At 34.1% G+C, this 23441-nt stretch overlaps 1 protein-coding gene across 7 annotated transcripts in view; it reads left to right on the top strand.

Annotated features, from left to right (window-relative positions):
- Positions 1-23441, top strand: part of RIMS2 (regulating synaptic membrane exocytosis 2) — a 350682-nt gene that overhangs the window by 121763 nt on the left and 205478 nt on the right. For all 7 annotated transcript variants that reach the window (XM_088149058.1, XM_088149054.1, XM_088149056.1 and 4 more), the window contains one exon: positions 11913-12826. In XM_088149058.1, the coding sequence (XP_088005184.1) occupies positions 11913-12826 (914 nt within the window). The remainder of the gene's footprint in view (positions 1-11912; positions 12827-23441) is intronic.

Below are 23441 nucleotides of genomic sequence, written 5' to 3'. Positions count from 1 at the left end.
GCAGTTAGAAAGCTTATTAAGTGGTTATTCTTTTATTAGCTATGAACAGCTTCCTGTTTATATCATAATCCCTTTGCTTATACTAACAACACTGCAATGCCGCTGCATTTAATGTTACTCTGGCCTGTATGCGTGTGATACTGGAATGTTATGCTCTCCTAAACATGAGTGATTTTTTTACAATTCCTAACTCCATCCTGCTGAAGCAGCATGTTTTTGTGCACAAGCCCAGGGCTGTTACAGTAAATCATTGTCAATATGCATCTAATGTGAACATCTATTTCAGGGTTTATGTTTTATCAGCCAATATAACTTTTTAAATTAAGTCTATTTTTGGTTTATTGTTTTGTTCTGTGTTCTGCTCCATAGAACATTTTTTGTCTTTTCTCTTTTGTATTGCAACTGAAATACTCTATTGAAATTACAGGAAAACAAATTCAAATTTATTTTACCTAACATAAAACATGCTTCTAATTAAATACCTGATGGCACATAATCAATCAATCAAAATTTGTCTTAATCATGTTTAAATAAGGGTAGATTCTTTTTCGGTCTATTTAACCTTAAGCAGTTTAAAATTTATTCATATACAGAAGTCAAGAAAACTCTTAATGTGGGGTGTATTCACTTTATTTTCTAAGTCCTGTTCCTTCTTCAAAGCTTAATATACTAATATTGGACTATCAGAGGCTGATTTAAAAAAAAAATTTTTTTTAACTGTAGTGGAGTTCAGAATTGCTTTGGGCACATTTCATTGACTCATGTAATTGAATATAGCATTGAATATATATCATTAAAGAGAATGAGTCTTCTAATAACATTGCTATAAACTAGACAAAACAATACAATTCCTTAGAATTTGCATTTGTTTTAATATGTTACTCTTTGGGATCAAACAGACAATTTATTGTCTAGAATTACTTTTTCAGCTCTTTTTAATTGTTGCTAATAATAAAGAGAAGGTTAATTTTGTATCTTGACTATGGAGAGGCACATGATGATTGATTTCTGAATGTAGATAACTGTTCATGGCAGAGACATAAAAGAGAGACCTGAAATGTTATAGTTTACCAAGTCTTTCTGTTGCAAAAAAGCATGCTTTTCTTTAAAATAAATGTCACAATGGCAACCTTCTTATGCTATAAACTTTAAAGTTCTCTTTAATCATCTATATTGGGCCAGCTCCATTTTTGCCTGAAATAATTACTACTTTTTAATTTTTAAAACAGTATGTGATGACTAGGAATATTAGTAGTAATATTTTAGACACTATAGATTAATGAACAATGTGTCGCTTATGCTATTTTTGAAACAATTATATAGCTCTGCGGATACAACTATTTTTTCATAATCCGTCTACTCGTATTCCATTAAACCTGATTTAAATATTTTTATGTAGCTTTGGCACATAGTATTAAAAAAAATTCTTTGCAGTGTAATTGTATCATAGGAAATATAATTGATGGCAAAACATATATAGCATAATGTCCCAAATTTTAGCACCACATTGTATCCAAAATGCCTTCCTTCACTCTAAAAATGTAACTAGAAGTCGTTCTTTTGCAGATGTCGCTAATCTGGTAACTTTTTTATTTAATTTGTTTGCAGTTACATTTTATCTAAAAATAGATTTTTAATAAATGCTTGAAACATATCACATCATATTCTTGAAATATTACTAAAATGAATTATTTTAGTAGTTTGTGGTGATGTTTCTTCATTTTTTATTATTTTCACTTAAAAATACACAGTGCTAATAATTTGTTCCTGGAATCCCCTAGACTGGAAAAGAATGCTGCAATACAGGACTAACTTGTACAGTGCTCGTATACAGTGTGCAACCGTAAAAAAATTAGTAGAAGTGATTGGGAAACTTTGAAGCAAATACAGGTAGTCCTCGAGTTATGATGGCAGTTAGGACTGGATTATTGTCGGTAAGCGATGCAGTCGTAAAGTATGATGTCACATGGCTGCATTGCTTAGTGACAACAATTCCAGCAGTCCTGGTTGCCATCGTAACCCCAAGATGCGTGGTTTGTTAAGTGGGAAGTGTCAGGAGTCCCAAGTAAGGAGCAAGGGTGTGCTGTGGTGGTGGGGGAGGCCAGGGGAGACCTGGTGCAAGCCCTACATGAGTTGGGGGAGGCCAGGGAGGGGGGTGTTGTGGCACCGCATGAGTGCAGGAAAGCCGTGGAATGGGGGGTGCAGCACAGAGTGAACACAGGAAGGCCATGGGGTGGAGGGTGTGCTGCAAGTGCAGGAAACCCAGGGACTTACTGGAGTGGCTTGTGATGTTCCCTGCTGGCTTCCCCATTGACTTTGCTTGTGGGAAGCTGATAGGGAAGGTAGCAAATGGCAATCATGTGACTGCAGCTCCCTGCGACATTGTAATCTCGAGCTGGGCATCTGAGTGCCGGGATCATAATCACATGACCACAGGAGTGTTGCGATGGCCAGAACTTCAAGGATCGGTCATATATCCATTTTTTTCAGCACAGCTATAACTTTGAAAGGTTGCTAAATGAATGGACGTAAGCTGAGGACTACCTATATGAATTGTTTTTTACAGACTGAGAAAAAGGATGAGGAATAGTTGTTGCTTTACTTTGCTGTATGATGGCAAAAAATAAGTAGCAGGAGAATAAACAGAATTTATTCCAAATCTCTCTCTTTCTTACACACGCACATACACACACACACAGACAAGTCCAAATATTGCATAGTAGTAGTTGTGGACTATACATGTTCAGAGCAGATTCAGCAACTCTATGGCAAAGAAGTGAGGCTGAGAGCTAGAAAGTCAGGGGTTATTGAAATATATAGCAGCACTCCCAAGCTAGGGCAAGAGTCAGGCAGGGTGAGAAGAAGGAACTCAGAGATAATCCAAAGACACAGTGAATAGCTGTATTGGATGATAGCCAGTGGCTGAAATCGAAGTATAAGCAGTTGGGTGAAAGCAGATATCTGATAGAGCTTAGAGAGTGAAACTTGTGTTGTAGAAGAAGTATGGTAAATGTTGTTGAAGTAAATCAGAATAATACTGTATTAATAATTACTTAGAATTAATAATGATAAAACCCAGAAATATGTACAGCTCCCTTCTTGCTGCAACTACAGAAACAGGTTAAAACTTCTTTTCAATGGGCTTTTGGTCCCAGCTACCTGACTGTGGATGACTATGTTGCATTTTATTTGGGTTTATCTTTGCTTTTTATGATGATTCTTTTGTTTTGATATTCTGATTTACTTAACTCTATTTTTTTTTCTTTTTGTTGATGTTGTACACTACCCAGAATCCTTTGGATTTGGGGTGGATTATAACTGCTGTAAAATAAGGGAGGGGAGGGGAGGGGAGGCAAGCAAGAAGGAAAGGGGTCCAGATAACAGGGAAATGAACTGAAATGAACTGCTACTAGCTATACAGAGCTTTACCTGTGGAAAAAGATTGCTTTTTTTATTGTGCTATATTTGAACCAGAATAAAGTAGCTCAGTTTCCAGGACTGGAACTACAGTACTTTCAAACCAGTACAGAGTCCTTGTGTGAAAATGCCCTTGGTCATTCTTCTGTGACCCTGTATTTTTACTGTTCTGCTTAACTGGAACTGTTTAAACAACTATAATGCTTAACTTTTTCATTATTGCAAAACCTGTATTTGGAAGAAAAGAGTAGCAAATATGCAGTTGTAGCATCTGAGGAGAGAAATTGTACTATTAAGCATGAATGACATAGTAGAAATATGCCACCTCTTTCTGAATGATTTTCCTGTATATTTTCTGTTGTGTAAGCATATGATAACTTTTCTATTCTGATCTCTTCCAACTTACATAGATAAGCAGTGAGAAATTCTGTTCCTACTTCTGGCTATGCTAGATTTTCTGACATCAGAAATCTATTTTTTTTAATAACTTTATCAGAATTTTGAAAAAGAATAGAAAAACTAACAAAAACTAATGTTAAGAAAAGCATATAGAAATACAATTTGGAAATAAGAGATATAAAAGATTAAAAAGTGTGAAAGACAAAAAAGAGAAGAAAAGAATCAGAAAGAAAAAAATGGAATTAACTTCCGACCCTCCTCACAATAGATATAAGTAATATTATACATCCAACTTTTACTCTAAGGTTAAAACATAACTTCCATTATTTCTATTAATCCATATTATTTGTAATCATGAAATCCATAACAAAATTTCATTTTTCCCATATCTTGCAAAAAATCTAAAAAATGTTTCCAAGTATTATTAAAATTACACAATGTCCTATCTCGAATCAAAGCTGTCAATTTTGCCATCTCAGCTAATTCCTGCACCATCTGTTCTTCCACTGTAGGTAGTGGATTTTCTGACATCAGAAATCAAAGGAAAGGCAGAGAAATAATTGGGAACTTAGTTTATGACAACCTGAATTCATAAAAAGAGGGGAGTGATGGAGAACACATGCTTGCTTTTTGTTTTTATTACTCAATTATTTGTGCAGTTGCACAAATGCGCTAATTTAAAAATGTAAAAAATGAGAAGGCTATTTTCATTTTTGGGTGGATGCATGAGGAATAAGAGTCAGTAATCTCTGTTTGATTTATTTTTAGCAGTGGTCATGCTGACTAAGAAATTCTGGGAATTGAAGACCATGTATTAGAGGACACCCAGGTTGAGAATGCTGATCTTAAATAATACTGGTTATTTCAAGAATCTGCTACTTTTTTTTTCATTACTGTATTCTATAAAAGGACTAAAAAGGAGAGGAGTACAGGGTATGATCAGAATGGTAACCCTGTAGGGTTTCTTTGGTAGTAATTTTTATTAAATATTATAATTATAACAGTAAAAACTAATACAAACTGAAAAAAGATAGAATAAAAAGAGTAGAAAGTGCAGAAAAGAAAGGAAAAAGAAAGACATAGAAAAGAAATAAAAATTAGAATATAGTAAAGAAAAAGAAAAATATATAAAGAAATGACTATCGACTTTCACCACAAGTATAAATAATTTTAGTAACTTATCACCTTCTCTTAAAATACAACAAATTATCTTTTCTTCCCATAGTCTATCTCTTATCTATAAGCAAATCCATAAGGCATCGTCATTTCAGTGCTGATGTCAGAAAGGTCCATTAAGAGTTTCCAGAGGTAACAACATATCTATTTCAACCTTGATCAAATAAATCAACTTTCTTATTATTTTTTATCATTATTATTATTAAGATAATCTTAATCTTTAGTCCATTCAAATAATGTCGTAGAACTTGATTTCCTTTCATTATTTCTTTGTCCCTTCTTACAAAATTCTTCAAAACTTTAACAAGCCTCTTTTGTAAATCCAACATAGGAAAATTATCCAGGTCACTCTCCTGGTTTGTTGTTTGTATATCCTTTTTAATTATTAAGACATCAGCTGGTGTCTTTTGTATGTCCAGTGTAACATTTTTTCCTATGTCATTCTTGTAGCCTGTCATTTGTAAATCTACATTTAACTCAGTCTCAGTTTTGTCATGTAGAACTTGTTCCTCTTCCATAATATCTTTTTTTAAATAATAATTTATTGGAAATTACAGTTAAAAAGGTAAGAACTAATACAAACTAAAGAAAAAAGAAAAAAAGAGAAAGTGCAGAAAAAAAGAGAAAAAAAAGAAAAAATAAATATATAAAAAACAACTTCTCCCTTTATAACAACAACTATAAACAAGTTTAGTAACTTATCACCTTCTCTTAAAATACAACAAAAAATCTCTTCTTCCCATATCTCATCTCTTATCTATAAACAGATCTTTAAAGCCTCATCATTCAGTCCTGGTCAGCAAAAGTCCATTTACAACATATCTGTTTTAACCTTGATCAAATAAACCAAATTTATATTCCTTTCCTTTCCTTTTAATAATCTTGATCTTTTTATATTTCTTCTCTTTACTTTTAACACAATCCTCTCAAATTCGTCTTAGAACTTGATTTCTTCTCATTTTTTCTTATCTCTTCTCACAAAACTCTTCTCACAAAACTTTAACAAGTTTCTTTTGTAAATCCAATATAAGAAAATTATCCAGATCACTTTTTTGATTTGGTAAGACATCAACCAGTTTCATTTGTATATCCAATGTAGCATCTCCTTCCTCATCATTCCTATAGCCCATTGTTTTTAAATCCATTTTCAGTGGATTTAATCAGTCTCAAACCTATCCGGTAAGGCTTGCTGTTCCATATCATCTTCCAAACACAATCTATTTATAATGGCAGACATTCTTAAAATTAACTTCTGGGTCCATTGTTCACAAATATTCTTCAGTACATCCAATATTAAAGTATTTTCTCCATTCTGTATTAATAAGTCAAATTTAGGTGCTCTTCTTCTGTAATTGTAATCTTTACTTCCTTCTGGTTCCCTCTAACGTCCAACCTTCTGAATCCCACCTTATCATATATATATTTAAGTATTCAAAACAACAGCATTTTCCCATGGGAAGGATTCTTATAAGTAATTTCAAAATCTTATTTCAAATCCATCTGGACCCTTAATCTGTTTGTACTTTCCAAAATCAACGTTCTAATCATCCTTTTGCTGTTTATTCCCCCCAAATCAGCCTCTTTTAAAGATAGAGCATAAAACTCTATCTTCCTATTTTTTCTCACAACAATAAACCTATAGGGCTGAAAGAGAATCACCCAGTGAACTTCTGTGATTGTTCCTAGCTGAATGGCTAAACCACTACATCACAGTGGCTCTGTTGGGTACAAAAATGTTGCCATTTCTGATATACACCTTTTCAATCATGATTCATAATTCTCCAGATAGTAAGGATACTTACCAGATTGTATTTGCTATCCCATATTGGGCTTTAAACTTCATCCTGTTTGTTCCCCACACTTTTCGCATTATGGTAAAGATATCAGAGGTCATGGTTGTTTCACTTTCCCAGTTTTCCAATTGTATTCATCTTTAAATTGCTGTATGTAGCTGTATTGTGAATGTAAATTTCTTTAACACTATATAATTTCTATGAAATCTTACAAATACTTCATCATCATCTTCATCATCATCAACAGTTCATAAAATGTATTTAGTAAACATATATGCCATCAAATCCAACAGAATCATGGCAGCTCACAATCAAAATAAGACATCAGTAGCAACAATATTCATAAAACAAATCCAGTGAACAGTAAATATTGTAGTAGCTGTTATAATAACCCAACATAAAATATTAAAACATCATTAGTAAAATAATTTCTAATAACTCAGAAGAAAAACAATCACTGTAATAAAATTCCTATCAAAAATTCAAATTAAAAGCACCACCAGGATGATAATCAGCCACCAAAGGACCTACAGAACAATTTTCTCTTAAACATTTTTCTGAAAACCTGCACTGTGGGCAGTTCTTTAATATCTGGAGGCAGGCTATTCCATAAAAAGCACCACCTCCTCATTTTAGCATTTTTGTTCTCATGAAAATGGAGGACAACAAAAACCTCTCCATAGTTCATACAGGATAAGTAGATTCTATGAAAATGAAAAGTTTCCTTAAATATTTCGGAGAATCAGTTCTGGGGATAATCATGAAAATATGAGACAATAGAGATAATAGGCTTAATGACTTGGTCATTAAGCCAAGTCAGTCTTCAAATTAACTCTGCTTGAACACATTCAATGAAAGAGAGTTGACTACCTCTCTGAGTAATTAGTTCTGCTGAACTGCTCTTATGGAATATGTTTTTTTCTAATGTTCAGTAGGAATATACTGATGGAAACTGCTAGATAGAATTTATTGTGTGAATCTGGTTAAGTTTGAATTAGATGAGGGACTTTAACCCTGTTTCATATCTTCTAGGTCAAAAGAATTTCAGTTTTCTTTCAGAAAGCTCCCAAATTAATTTTCAATTACATTTTTTTAGATTAGTGAACATGGATAAATAAATATTTAGCATTATTTGAAAGAAAAGTTTTTAAAAATTGTATAATAATAATAATTTATTAAATTTGTATGCAGCCTAACTCAATGACTCTGGGTGGCTCACAACAATCAAAGAAATTACAATAAAATATAAAACATAAAGATACAAGATGGTGAGTGGAAGAGTGTGAGGAGTCTTACTCTCCCTGGATGAAGAGCCAGGTTTTCATGGCTCTTCTAAACAACAGGAGAGTGGTGGCCATCTGAATCTCATTCCAGAGGCCAGGTGCTGCTACAGAGAAGGTGTACTTCTGGAGTCCTGAGAAATGACATTTTCTAATCAAAGGAACCCAAGGTGCACCAACCCAGCAGGACTGAGTTGGCCAGACAGATCTTATGGGAGACAGGCAGTCCTGGAAATTGGAAAGGTCACTCAACAATCAACATTTACATTAAACAAAATCTAGGAAATCTAGGAGTTTCAGTTCAGATAAATGATTTCACCACATCAATTTTAAGGATTTTAAATATGTTTTGAATCTACTTTAATGGAAAGTACAAATGTTTTAGTTTTCCAGTAACATTAAGCTTAAGATACTTTTACAAGTACAAATTTAAAAGAATATAAACTTTTAAACTTGTACTTGGATTGGTATTTTTTTCCCTTATTCTTTTAAAATAATATGTAGTTTTCAAAAATAAATAAAAAGAAAAAAGATACTTTAAATAGTTCAGAAATGTCTGATGTTGTGCATTTTGCAGAAAACAATACTGTAACAAATCACTAATCAACTAAGTACTATAATCCTCCTTATCGGGTAATGCTTACTTGACCTCCAGCTATATACAGCACATCATAACAGTATTAAACTCTAGCTCCTCTCTCATGTTCCCTGTAACTTTCCTTCTAGATCACCATTCAGACTAGAATAACTAGTAATTTTTAAAACCCGTATTTGTCCCCTTTAAATGTATATTAATTTGTACTTTAAGGTGGGGAACATATATGAAAAGGCTATTTTTGGCTCCTAAAACAAATGATATTGTATATGGTATCCTCAAAACTGTCAGGATTTAGTGAAGCCATAGGATGCACAGAAAGTGATGTTCCTGATTTCCCAGATGTACAATGGCTGATCAACAGGTAAAGAAAGATGTTTGTAGATTACAGCTATGAAACTAATAAACTCATGTACGGTAAGAGAAGAGTTTTTAAGGAAACCATTAAAACTTTATTAAAAAGAAATGTGTGCTTAACAGTTTTATATTTTAGGAAGTATATTCTCAGAATTCATGACCTCAAAGAGTATACTGTGACCTGTCAGTCTATCAACTTTACAATTTGATTGGAGTTTTGAAAATATAAAATTTAAACATTCAGATAATAGAAACAGGTTACTATACTTAAGAATATATATATCATGATTTGATTTGCTTGTTTTGTATTTGATAAATGCTAAGAAAACAATGCTTTGCAGAATACTCTGTATTCAGTAAGAAACAGGTAAAAATAGAGTCGGATTCAGACTTTGATGCTTAGAGTAAATCTAACATAAGTCTCAGTGAGATTTATGTTAGAAATTATATATGAAATTTCATTGGATCTACTTGAAATGTGACTAAGTTGGCATTCAATTCTCTTTTATTGAACTCTTTTTATTAACTAGTGTATTCCATTACAAAATATCTTTTTTTTAAAAAAAAATGAGAAGTTGACAATTTAGATGAGATCCTTTTAATTTTTTTTCCTTTGAAAATAAAGTACCTTATTATCCTAAGAGTGTGTTTTGAAAACAGGGTAGGATGGAATAAAGTAAACAATAATAATAATATAATATTTTTGTAAAATATAGCTTACAAAAATTGTCAAGAGATTAATGAGGTGGATTACATTTAATAGATCACTGTATAGTTCCAGTGGGATTTCAGTTATACTTAAACATAGTAAGTTTTGGGGACTAAAGTTTTCCTACCTGTTTTTGTGATTGGTCATTATTATTAATGTTCATGGACATCAAGTTCTTAGTTCTAGAATATATTTTTCAAAGGTAATGTTAAAATACTTTGAATATATTTTGCTCAGCAGATTATGATTTGAATTTTTTTTTTTTGCAAATGTGAGTGAAAAACAGTATAGTTAGAATTCTCTAAAAGTTATTTGTATTTATTCTTTTTCCTTTGTTTTATTTTATTGCATCTATTATTACTGTGATGTATTTTTACTGGTAATATATTTAGAATATAAAAAGGTCTTCATGGTCATTATCTTTGTAGTCTTTGTATAGTGGCCCTATAAGACATAGAAGGTGAGGAGTTGAGGCTGAGACAGAGTTAGTAACATTAATACAGCAAGTTATAAGGTAATTTTATGTTGTATGCATATGTTTTTAAAGCAAAACTACTTGGGAAAGATACAATTTGAAAAAGGCAAATCATGTGGAGGAAAGGCTGCTTAACCTTTGGGGCACTGCTATATACAGTGGTACCTCGGGTCACGAACCCTTCTGTTCACGAACAGTTCGGGTCATGAACAGCACCTTTCGCAAAATTTTGCTTCCGTTCGCGAACTCCGCATCAGGTGACGAACAGGATCCGCGGCCATTTTCCCTGCCGTGACACGTGGTCATGGCTTCCTGTAGGGAGGGCGACTCTCCCTCCAAACAATAACCGCCTCCCCACCCGCCTTCCTGTCCTCCATGCCTCAAGCAAGGTTAGCGTTCTCTCTCTTCATAGTGTACTGTACTGTACTTTGTGTCATATTTTTGTGGTTTAAAAAGAAAAATACATATGGTTCAGAACGGATTAACCGTATTTACATTGAACCTTATGGGAAAATTTGATTCGGTTGGCAACCAAAATCGGTTGGCGACCAAATTCATAGGGGTCAGAACGGATTAACCGTATTTACATTGAACCTTATGGGAAAATTTGATTTGGGTTGCGACCAGAGTCGCAGAACGAATTAAGTTCATGACCCGAGGTACCACTGTATGTTAACATACGTGAATAACAATGCGTGTTATCTTTATTCTTTATGGATGTAAGTAATGACTTTTGAATCTCTGCTGTCTGTGCCTTGGATGCTACATTTTACTAAGACATACTGCAAAACTGTATAAAGATGTCATACACAATCCTTAAGTATTTTTCTTTGGACTTCAAGTTAATGAAATAATTTTAAATAGTTAAGCATTTGTGAAAACTTTCAAAGAAGCATTAAACAGGAAAGAAGAAAAATATTAGTTTCTTTTCTGAGCATTCCTTTTGCTTTTTTTGTTTGCCTGTTTTCCATTTTGTTATAGAACAAGAGAGATATGGAAGTTATTATAAGGGGATCCTAAAATTGTAAAAGATAATATACTGTAAATTGTGATCATGCAGATGTTTCTGTTGATATTTGTATTATCTGTTCTTAATTTGTTAATATTTAAATTTAATGTGATTTTATGATAGAAATTAAAAATCATGGTTAATATTTTTACTTCATAAAAGAAACAGACTTTGTAAAGTGCATATATTGCTATGTTTAACAACCCTGTCAGATAATTTTGTGAAACTGCTTTCTCCTTTTCTTTAGTCCACTATGGGTAAAATCCTAAGTGATGGGTAGATACATATAGACACACACACACCCAAAATATATTTAATGAAATTCAACAAAACTTTTTTTGACTCTTCTTTTCCTGAATGACAGTAACCCATGAATCTTCTCCAGATTTCTTCAGGCATATGAAATAAAGGGAATAGATGGTATACTAAAACATTTGGTTTCATCCAACTGTCATATTTCTGACAGATAAGAAATTTGACTTGGTACTTCTTAATTTGTAGTTCTATCTCTTAGGTATTATGTCACATCAGCTCTGTAAGAGTAGTGGAATTTAAAATAACATACATCCATTAGAGTGGGTTATGAACAGGTGGGTCATGTAAAGAAAGAATACATTATTGTAGCTCAGTGATTTGGAATAAATAATTTTTGAATTAATTTGTAATAGATACATTTTAAGTAAGTTTTTTTTTATTGCTTAGAAAAAGAAGCCCATCAATACCCAGGGATCAGAACAGAAGGTTCAGCCAGCTGGAGGAGAGAGACGACTATTCACAGTATGCAACATCAGATGCTGCAATGCCAAGATCACCATCAGATTATACAGACAGACATTCACAACATGGATTGCAACCATATGAAGAACCTGAAATTGATGATTATAGGGATTCTAGTAGGAGAAATCGTAGGCGTTCAAGGGAATATCCTTTAGAGGAAGATGATGTACAGAATAGAGGGGAATATGAAAGGCAGCGGAGGGAAGAAGAATATCAAGCACGATACCGAAGTGATCCTAATTTGGCTCGTTATCCTGTCAAACCACAACCATATGAAGAGCAAATGCGCATTCATGCTGAAGTCTCACGTGCACGTCATGAAAGAAGGCACAGTGATGTGTCTTTGGCAAATACCGAATTGGAGGATTCCCGGATTTCAGTGATGAGAATGGACCGACCATCGAGGCAAAGGTCTGCATCTGAACGCAGAGCTGCCATGGACCAGCGTTCATATTCAATGGAAAGAACTCAGGGACTAAGTCCCAATCGGCAGAGAACCACAAATCACAGTCCTCCAACACCTAGGAGGAGTCCAATACCTTTTGATAGGCCAGATATGAGGAGAACTGATTCATTAAGAAAACAGCATCATTTAGATCCAAGCTCAGCTGTACGGAAGACAAAACGTGAAAAAATGGAAACCATGTTAAGAAATGATTCATTGAGTTCAGACCAGTCTGAATCAGTTAGGCCTCCACCACCAAAGCCTCATAAAACAAAAAAAGGAGGTAAAATGCGTCAGGTATCACTGAGCAGCTCTGAAGAAGAGTTGGCTTCTACCCCGGAATATACAAGCTGTGATGATGTAGAAATTGAAAGTGAAAGTGTTAGTGAGAAAGGTAAGGTCTTTTTTTCTATTTGCCTTTTAACTAGAGGGCAATTTATTTTAAGTACAGTATTTAAAATATAATAGAAGCATAAAATTACTGTGAGTTTAAGTTCTTCATGCTGATGTTTTAAAATATGATTTTGTCTAATTTCAGTAGAGCTTTATAAATGAATTTTGTGTATCCTCCTTTTCTTAAGAGTTCTAAATCTGCATGATTCCAGTATTTGATAGGATTTTTTTAATTTGCTTTTTATACACATGGTTTTCAGAGCAAAAGTTGAATGAAACTATAGATTAGTCAGAAATGTAAGAGCTAAACTGTGCATCCTAGTTTAAAAGCAAACACACAGAACCAGCTGGAGTAAGGAGGTAGCACTGAATTGTGTCAAGGCAATATAGTACTTAGGGAGAGGTTGTTCATTTCTTTCTTGACTGACTTCACATAGATACAAAACATAAGAACCTACTATTTTTTTTATTATGGGGAAAAAATCTCAATGTCTGTATTGTGGTGGACCTGATAGCAACTTCAGGAAGGTCAATTTAAATCAATAAAATAGAATTGGGGAAAGATTTAACCACCTTTCCCACACTGATATTCATGTCTTGATACAGTTCAACCTAACCCCAGGGGCAGCTTTAAGGTTCTAAAAAATCAAGAGATTTAATTATAACATCTCCACATTATGTGTAATTAAAACAGTACAATACAAAAATCAACATTTAATTTAAACAATCTTCTGCTGTTTCTTATACATTAATAACTGATAGGAATAGGCTAAAATTAGTGAAGTTGACAGATTGAAAGTGATGAACTATAGATATTGATAATTCTAGATTTCATCTGTCTGCATAGGAAATCATACATTTAAATGTGGCATTTGAATGGAATGATATCAAACTGCTCCAGGGTAAGTGGAGTGTTTGCAAAAAGTGAAATTGTGTAACATAGTATACTAGAATATAGTATAGTGAGCTTATTTTGTGTTGTTTTTTCTACTAAAACCTCATATGATTACCCTACTGTTAAAATACTAGATTTGGACTTTCCATACAAATAATCTAGGATTATTGGTTCTTTGATTCTTAACAAGGTACTGTAACTGGACCTCTCTTTCTCTTTCCTGTGAAGCTTTAGCTATTGTAAGGATCTACAGTTCTAGAACTATAGAGTAAATTGTTAAAAGCAAAACATTTACACTATTTTTTAGGAACTGTATCCCTAGATTTGTGTTTTACATTTATACCAGGAACCTAAGCATGTTTACTTGGATATAAAGAATATTTGCCTCCTTGTAAGTGTTCTTTGGACCGCAACATTTATCTTACAAGCGTATGTCTTCTTTGTTGCTATTTTGAAAAAATATATTTGGTGGTATAAAGGGAAAAAGAGCTAAAATATGACTTGTAATAAATTATTGTTGCCCTCTTCAATACGTGGAAGTGAATTGTTTACTTTTAATCTGTAATGCATAACTACAAACATTATAGGCTTTTTTCAAATGGCTGGTGCTCTAAGAGCATACATGCATTTTTTTTCCTCATGAACAAACTCAGAATATGCAATGGAGAGTTTTTTACTTTTGCATCCATATAGTAATTCTTTTAGTCTCAGCATTGAGAGCTCCTGCATTAGTTGAGATTTATGGACAAGATGTGAGAGAGAAAGAGAAGAAAGACTGCAATTCCATGCTATGTGCTCATCATATCATGTTTTTGAATATTTGTCAGATGGTTGAACAACAAACATAGGTAGAATGCAACTTCTGTATGTATCCATTCTGAGCATACTGGCCCTTCACATTGTTGCTGAGTTTGTGTTGGGAAAAGGGTTCATTGAAGTAGGCCGTGTCTGACCTACATTTCTAAAATCTAAATGTATTTTCTCCTAAACAAAAAGAATTGTTACCCATGATAGTATCACTGATAAAATTAAATAGTCAAATAATAAAGTTGTTGAGAAAAATCAGTTCAGAGAAGTTTTAAATGTTAAAAGAACAGTAACAATGTTTATTATGTGTGAAATGCAGGTAGTCTTTGACTTAAAACCATTTGGGTCAATGACCATTCTAAGTTACAGCGGTGCTGAATGAATGGTGGTTACAACAGGTCCTCAGAGTTCTGTCCACTGCAGTGCCCCCACGGCCATGTGATTGTGATCTGGGTGCTTGGCATTTACAACCAATTACCAAGCGCCCTGCGATCACATGATAGCCATTTGCAACTTTCCCTGCCGGCTTCCCCAGAAAGACAATGGGAAAGCCGGCAGGGAAGGTCACAAGTCACTGGGGTAAGTCTCCCCCACCTGTGCAACCTCCCCAGCCCCTCTGTGCTCATGCTGCACTGGCCACTTGTGCCCCCCTGTGCACCCTCCCCAACCTGCACAGCATCTCTTGCATACTGTCTCTGACCTGCGTGGTGCCTCTTGTGCACCCTCCCTGACCCACATGTTGCCTCTTGCGCACCCTCATGCACCCTCCCCAACACACATGATACCTCTTGCTCACCCCCTCATGCACCCTCTTTGACCCTCCCTCGCACCCTTGTACACCCTCCCCAGGCTGTGCCGCACCTCTTGCACACCCTCCCTGACCCTCCCTGTCCTAGCAGCAGCCACTTACTTGCCTGCAGGCCTGGGACTTGGAAGTTGCCTTTGGTTGTGGGAAGTTGACAGGAAGTTGCCTCACTTAACAACTGTGGGATTCAGTTAATAATAACTGGGACTGCAGGGATTACCGTCGCTAAGCAATGTGGTCGCGCTGTATGACCACATCGCTTAGTGATGAAAATTCTGGTCCCAGGTGCATCATAAGTCGAGGACTACCTGTACAGCTATAGCAGTATCTCTGTATATTTGACTAATAGCATATCTATGCTTTATTATTATATTTTTATTCCACCCTTTTAAAAATATTTGGTCAACTCAAGACGGTGAATGTACTTAATACTTCTGCCTCCTATTTTCCCCACAACAAAAGCCCTGTGAGGTGGTTTGGGCTGAGATAGAGTGACAGGCCCAAAGTTACCCAACAGACTTTCATGCTTAGGGGAGGCTTAGAATTCAGTTTCCTGGTTTTTAGGCCAGCACCTCATCCACTGCACCAAACTGGCTTTAACAAATTATGCCCTGCTATACGTCTGTTGTGATAAGATACATACCATTGTCCATATTAGCAGGTAATTTAGCCAATACATGTCAATAGTTGAGCTGCATGAAGTTGGAGTAGTCTTACTAATTATTGATACTTTTGATTTTCCATAACTCACTTTTTTTGCTTTAGATGTTTGAGCCAACAAAAATAATGCACTTTCAAGTGTTCTTACTTCTTTTAAATTTGAAGACTTATTTAGGAATCCTGAAAGAGTTACAAGGAGCTAGTTTGGTGTAGTGAATAAGGCACTAGGCTAGAAACCAGGAGACTGTGAACGAAGCCAGTCACTCTCTCTCAGCCCTACGAAGAAGGCAATAATAAATAATAATAATAAAAATAGCAAACCACTTCTGCAGATCTTGCCAAGAAAACTTCAGGGACTAGTCTCCAGGAATCTATAGAAGAATAGCAAAATAAGTGATCAATGCAACATAAACTCATATTTGAAAAACAAGTCTGCTACATAATTTAATTCAACTTGGAAAACATTTAGGGATTACAGATGACTCGTAGTTAAGAACGGAGCCTGTTTTAGCAAAATTCAAGTTAAATACACAATGATTCGAGATAAATACGCAGTGGTTTGAGTTGATTACACAATACTACGTACTTATGCAGTATTACACAATAATACTGTTCTGGCTTACATACAAATTCGATTTAAAGACAGACCTTGGGAATGGAACTTGTTCTTCAACTGGGGACTACCTGTATTAGATTTTTTGTGATTCATTATACTTGCTGCTGTTAACAGTTGAATATCAGTTTGATTTTAATAATGTTCTGAAGCCTTAAATTGATATGATTTAATATGTAACACTAATCTAATATAACTTCAAGATGCTTTATTTAATTTTATATTGTTTATAAATTTCTATTTTCATTTTAATTTTATGCTTTTCTTGATTCTAAAATAAAAGAAGATACTGAGAAAAAAGGAAGGTAAAAGTACAAAAAAAACAAATCAATTAAAATCTACATCTGTTGGCATACGTAATTTTTCTTAAAATATTATTCTGGACACATTTCTCTAATATTTATGTTTGAATCTAGCTTTCCTTCATTTATTCTTAAATGCAATTATGTAATTTTTCATATATAACTTTCCTAAACAGATTATGTGCCCATTTGTATTGCATTGTCCCAGCCCTCAAGTTAGTTAACTAGTAATTCAAATGGCAAGCCCATCTGACAAGGATGCAATGAGCACATTGATCGTAGTGGGCACGCCGCATCTGCTACTTATATTGCTCAACTCCCAATAAATAAGAATATGATTAAAGTAATGTTTGAATCATTACTGAAGCTGCCATAATGTCATCAAATGTTGTCTAGGAGATGGGCAGCAGCTGCATTACACTGGGCAGTAAAATAAAATCCAAATCTAAAAGATCTATATATCTGATACACAAAGTTATGCTGTAATGGAGTGTTTTCTAATGCTGTACTGCACTTAGGTGACTTTAAATATAGGAAATTGCCAGCCTCTCAGCCTACCAACACCAGCCAGGTTCTCAGTGTAGCTGTGCATTTCGACCTCTTGTATTCTAGCTTTCCATATAGTGGTGACAGTGATGGTGCTCTTGTAGGCTGCAGGGGCTGGACTCCAGTTCAGAGTCCATTTCAGATAGGCTACAGATGAGGCTTTGAGGCCTGATGCAGCCTTTCCACTATTGTTTGTCTCCATTAGTGCCTTATGGTTGTACCTCTTATCTGAGTATGACTGCATGGCCAGAGTCATGGCTCTTAATGGAAACAGAATTCCTTTACATCTCTGTCCATAACCAAAGAGATCTTTGTGATCTCTTTCATGCCCGCTGTTTGAATAATTAGCTAAGGAAAGCAAATGAAAATGGTAATTTTTTGTCAGGTCTTTTTCTTGATTGTATCCATTATAGCAGCTGGTGGAAAGAGAAGTCTTACATAGTAATGCATATGGATAATTCGAGAAGATATACAGCTGAGATTTTGCATATTGTAATCCTTTTTTCTATTTCTATTTCTATTTTCAACATAAGCCAGTGTAGTACACTGTAGTACAGTATGCCTTCATAATTTAGTAATTAACATTATTAAATGATGTATGATAAATAGGTGTTGTGATTTATATCTGTTTCATCCATCAGTGTCTGCAGCAAACTGTAGTGATGCCAAAAGACACAAGTACAATGATATAATCATGCAAATGCTACTGTTACGTATTTACATACTGGTATCTAATGCAACGTGGCATTTGTGTGATGATGTTGTCATGCACATGTCATCACTTGACCTCCTTGTTCCGTTCTTGCTGATTTGAAGGTTTGTGTGAAACAGCTTTAAGAAAACCCTTTATTTTCAGTTTTTGTGTACAGTATTACTTTTAGTCTCTAAACTTTAGAATTTATAATGCAAACTGGGAGATGTTTGCAAAGATTGCTTTTAAATGCTTGACTTTTTAAAATATGAAAAATAATTTGGACCTTAAAGATCGTTTTACATTTCTGACAGTGACTGACAGACTTTTTAAATGATCCAACCCAGAAAACGTACTTAGCTTTGACTCTTATTTGCATAACCTATATAATCGAATTTGAATTATGCATTAACATTTGTTATTTATAAAAATCTTATTGGATGCAATTTATTTACTGGCATATCATTAGTAATTAAATTTTACAGCTTTGTGCCAACTACCAAAAAAAAAGATATTTTAATGCATTTGGATATGTTTAATGCAGTCATCTATCTGTTAAATACATGGATTAGCTGAAAATGAAATGAAAACAACAAAGTATCTTATGGCATCTTAAAGATTAGAAGATTTATTGGGATTTAATCCTGGATGAGGCATGTGGACAACAATGTGCTATACAACTTTTTTTTGTATCTTCCAGGTTCTCTGCCTTCCCTAACTTTAAACGAAATAAAATGCAATTAAACGGGAAGCTTACTGCTACAAGGTTAAGTGCAAGCTTCCAGCATTACTTTTATTAGCAAAAATACCAGATGGGGCCATACTTTTTTTTTCTTCCAAATCTATTATTTTTTTATAGCAAGATTACAAAAAATAGAGTACAAAAATACAAAAAATAAACAATGAAGAAAACAACAAAATACTAATGACAATTAACAAATGACAAAAAACCCTAAACAGAATGAAGAAATAGAAGAGAAAGAAAACCTTCCCAAAAGATTAAAAAATCTAGAAAATAATTAAAAAGTAGCAACTTAAAACATCTCAAATATATATAATGTGCATGTACAAATCTTTGGTTTACAAAAATACTATATAATAATATATTATCAAATAAAAAGAATAGAAAATTACTACGCTATCATTATAAAACATCAAAATTTATACCAAAGAAGAACATATTACATCATTTTTTGATTAATTGAAAATATTGCCTTTTCCAAAACGGATAAATTACATATTTCCAAAAGCCAGTTCTTAATATGTGGAATAGTATCACTTTTCCAATTTCTCAAAATAATTATTTTAGCATTCTCCCCATGCCTGGGACAACCATAATAGCTTAATGTCATATTCAGAAGTTTTGGGGTACAATTTAGTATCACATTAACGTTTAGCGATTTCCCCATAAATCTACTTAGGTACATTGAAATTCCTTTCCAAAAGGATGCTAACAGTTTAAATCATACGGGTCAGCAATCTTTTAATTTTTTTACATTCCCAACAAAGAAAAACTGATATCCATCCTTTCAAAACATTCTTTGTGGATTCTAGTAGACTTGTAATACATTATTTGATGAATCAATTTTAATTTCAAATCCGTCAATACCACTTTAAAATTTTTAAGGATTTGCAGCTGTTGATGTGGTATTATTGGAGATTCCAGTTTTTTAGTTCATGATTGATAAACCCCATTAGGATCCACTTTAAAAATGTTCTTTAACTTTTGGTAAAGATATGTTGTGGGTTTAAGTTCAGTTGTAGATTCCATCAGATAAGACAGCATCTCAGATACCTTTAAGTGGTCAAGGAATCTGGCCCAAATTGGGCCATCTAAGCTAGTTTAACTTGAAAATATTATTACTGTTGTGAACTAGGAACACCACATTCAGTTTGAGTTTTTAAAACATTCATGTAATGATTATATAATAATTGATTTAAAGTCACTATTCTAGCTTTTGCCCATACTTTCCAGTAAAACATTTTACCACCTATTTAACATAGAATTCTTCCAAAGAATAAAATATTTATGAGTCTCAATATAAAAATCCAATCTATGCCCAAAGATTCTCAGATGGGCCTATGCTTATCTTTAGAAATAGCAAGTGATTACAGTCCCATATGTTGTTTGGAAGTATGCCCACTTTTTTTTTTTTGCTTCCTATTGTTTTTCCCACAGGTGCAGGGTCTGCTTTTTCTTAGATCTACCAAACGTCGATTCATTGGTTGCAACAGGAATTGATTGACTGGCTTGTTGCCCGAGCCTGATGTTGTGGGCTGAGAGAGGAACTAGCCCAAAGTCAACTTATGCCTAAGGCGGGACTAGAACTCACAGTCTCCTGCTTTCTAGCCTGGAGCCTTAACCACTAGACCAAACTGGCTCTCTAGTTTGCCATTTTAGTTTCTCTCTTGCCCAGAACAAAGTGCAAGGTAAATGTAGGGCAGTAGGAAAATCCTTGTGACTGAGAGTTTGAGGAGAGTAGTTGGGAGCATCCTCACCAATTTGCTATGCTTATATGACTGCTGTTTTGTAAATGAATCTTAGGAAAGAAATTTTAACTGATATCATAGTCTTTCTCTGCATTCACAAATAAAAGTTACAAAAATGTGTTACTTCATTAATGGACATGTAAATTACATTATTTCGAGTTTCATATTTGATGCTTTAGTGAACATTTAGATTATGATTCATTTTGAGGGCTCCTGTTATATAATTTGTTTACTTGGAGATTGGAGAATATGTGGATGCCAGTTATGTAATACGAATTACAGTCATATTGAAAAGTTTTTTTTTCACAAAACTGCCTTCCTTTGTTGGAAGCACTTGCTTGTTTTATATGTTTCAGTACTACCAAAAAGAACAAAAAGTGGAGAGAACTCCTGTGTTCCTGTATAAACTTAATGTTGCTGAAAACAGTTCAAGTGGAATAAAGTTTATTCAGGCACACTGAAGTTCTCTAGAAGAACTTTTGGTGGTGGTTTCGGGGGGAGGGTAACTTTGATGCCTATCTTCTGTAGCTATACGGATACATATCACACTTGAAAAAAATGTTGATCTGCCACTTTGACATCTGTGAATACAGTGGAGAGCTACATAATAATCTAATTTGAGAATTATGAAGCCTTTAATTCAGAACAAGAGTCTTTGTACTATCTTTGTACTAAAATGTGGAGGTTTAATTCATTTTTAATTCATTTACATTAGTCATTTATTTAGAGGCTATGACCCTGGAATGGAGACCAATAAAGGAAACCAGACACTTGCCCTTCCTAACAGTGTGAAAAGGAATGCGGTGAAAAGACGCATGTGGGCACAATAAAGCCATTGTTTAATGACAGTATTGAGCAAGATTAATTAATTAAATGTATATGCTACCCAACTCCCAGCAACTCTGGGCAGTTTACAAATTGTTAAAACATTTAAAAACAGGTAACAATACAAAAAAAAAACCCACAAAAGCACACAAAACAAAAGAACAGAAATGGCAGAGAAAACGAAGGAAAGAAAAGAGGCATCAGTCCTTACCAAAGGCCTCGGCGAAGAGCAAAGTACCCTTCGAAATACCAGTGGGGTGGGGACCATTCAGATCTCAGGGGAACCTCATTCCAGAGGGCAGCCACAGCTATAGAGAAGGCGTGCTTCTGGCGCCCTGATAGATGGCATTGTTTAATTGATGGAACCTGGAGTGTGCTAACCCTGCCAGATCAAACCAGCCAGGGAGATACTGTTTGAAGCTAGAATTTTACTAGCATAGAGTAGTGCAGGGCACCATAGTGAGGTCATCCCCAAATGTTTATCAAAGACATTCTGGTTTACAATGTTTTTTTTCATCATTCCTATGTAACAAACCAACAGTCACCTTGCTATGTTTGGTTCGCTTCTGCATTCTTTGGTGAGCAGCCCAGTTGTGCATGCCAATAAAAGGTTCTTTGTTTCAATTATCTCCAAACATTTTGGTTCCTCATTTAAAGTGGGCATTTTTCCTGCAACTAAAAAGAATACAAATTGTAAATTACCGTGATCGGTTTAACTTCCCTGCAATAGCTGAATTACTTTCTGCTTTGGACAAGCTGTTGAGACATATCTATTTAACCTAGAATTTTAAATTGCTCTTAATAGCTTTATTATTTCTTTAATTTTTATGGTACTTTTATTTTGGGTTAGTTTTCATGTTACCATTGTTTTATTTTTATTTGTTAGATTTTTGTTTTTAAATAAAAGACAATATAACAATATGTGATAGCACTCTACAGCTTAAACCTCTGTTTCCTATCAGTGTCTGTTGGTCTTTCAAACTTAATGGTTTGCTTATGAAAGTTTGGAATAACAGTAACTTTCAAGATACCATGTGCATATTGGCCTTCTAGGCCTGCCCTACATTACTAATGGTAGAAACAGGGTTAAGGTTTATAGATGGTAGAAGGGGGATGTAAGACAGGCATTGAATGCTGAGTTGGATATTGGGAGACTAAATAGATAGGTACTACTTTAATGGACTTTTCAATACCAATTAACATAAGAGAAATAATGAAGCAAGAAAAAATGCTTAGGATTTAACTTTGTGGTATGGGATTTGGGAGAAACCAGACCAGTGTTCCTTTACAAATACAGAGATTGAGAAGGAATTGAGGAATAATGTTAAACACTCTCCTGTACATCCCAAATGTTACAGCACCTTCTACCATTATATATTTATTTTCAGTCTGTCTTACTCAAAAGTCTGTGGCTTTACATAGGCTACATTTTATGTGAGCACAGTATGGGACATTATGCAGTGTGTTTAAGGGAAATGTAGGTTAAAATGGGCAGCTTAAATTTACAAAACCTCTGCTTTTAACGCATTAGTGAATTTGCAATTTTTGTAACTGTTAGTTCTTGCTTAAATCAAAGTTTTTGGTAAATTTTATGAGGATGCTTTTTGTCAGTAATGGAGGGTAAAGGTTAATATATAGTTAATCACATTCACTGAATTAATATTACATTTTCATTAGCCTTCATGCAAGACTAGTGTTAAATTAGAATGATGAGCAGTGGTAGTAAAGAAAAAAAGTATGGTTGATATGTGGTTCTTACTGTAGAGTGTTTCCTATTTATTTATTTTACACCATTTCTTTACTACCCAATGAAAAGACTTCTGAAATGCTAGCCAAATAACTCTTATATTTTGCCATTTGTATTACAGTAATGTGAATCAGGACATCCGTATATTGTTACTGTTTGTACAGTGTAGCAGTAATATTTAGCAGTCATATTACAACATTTTAGCAGCATTTATTATTTTTGACTTACCAAAATG

Source organism: Python bivittatus, unplaced genomic scaffold, assembly GCF_059951505.1.
Source record: "Python bivittatus isolate LINGU-HERP-01145 unplaced genomic scaffold, Pbiv_v1 ctg000590_np1212, whole genome shotgun sequence".
Taxonomy (NCBI): domain Eukaryota; kingdom Metazoa; phylum Chordata; class Lepidosauria; order Squamata; family Pythonidae; genus Python; species Python bivittatus.
Note: the sequence above shows the minus strand (reverse complement) of the source record. Positions and strands in the feature narration are given on the sequence as shown.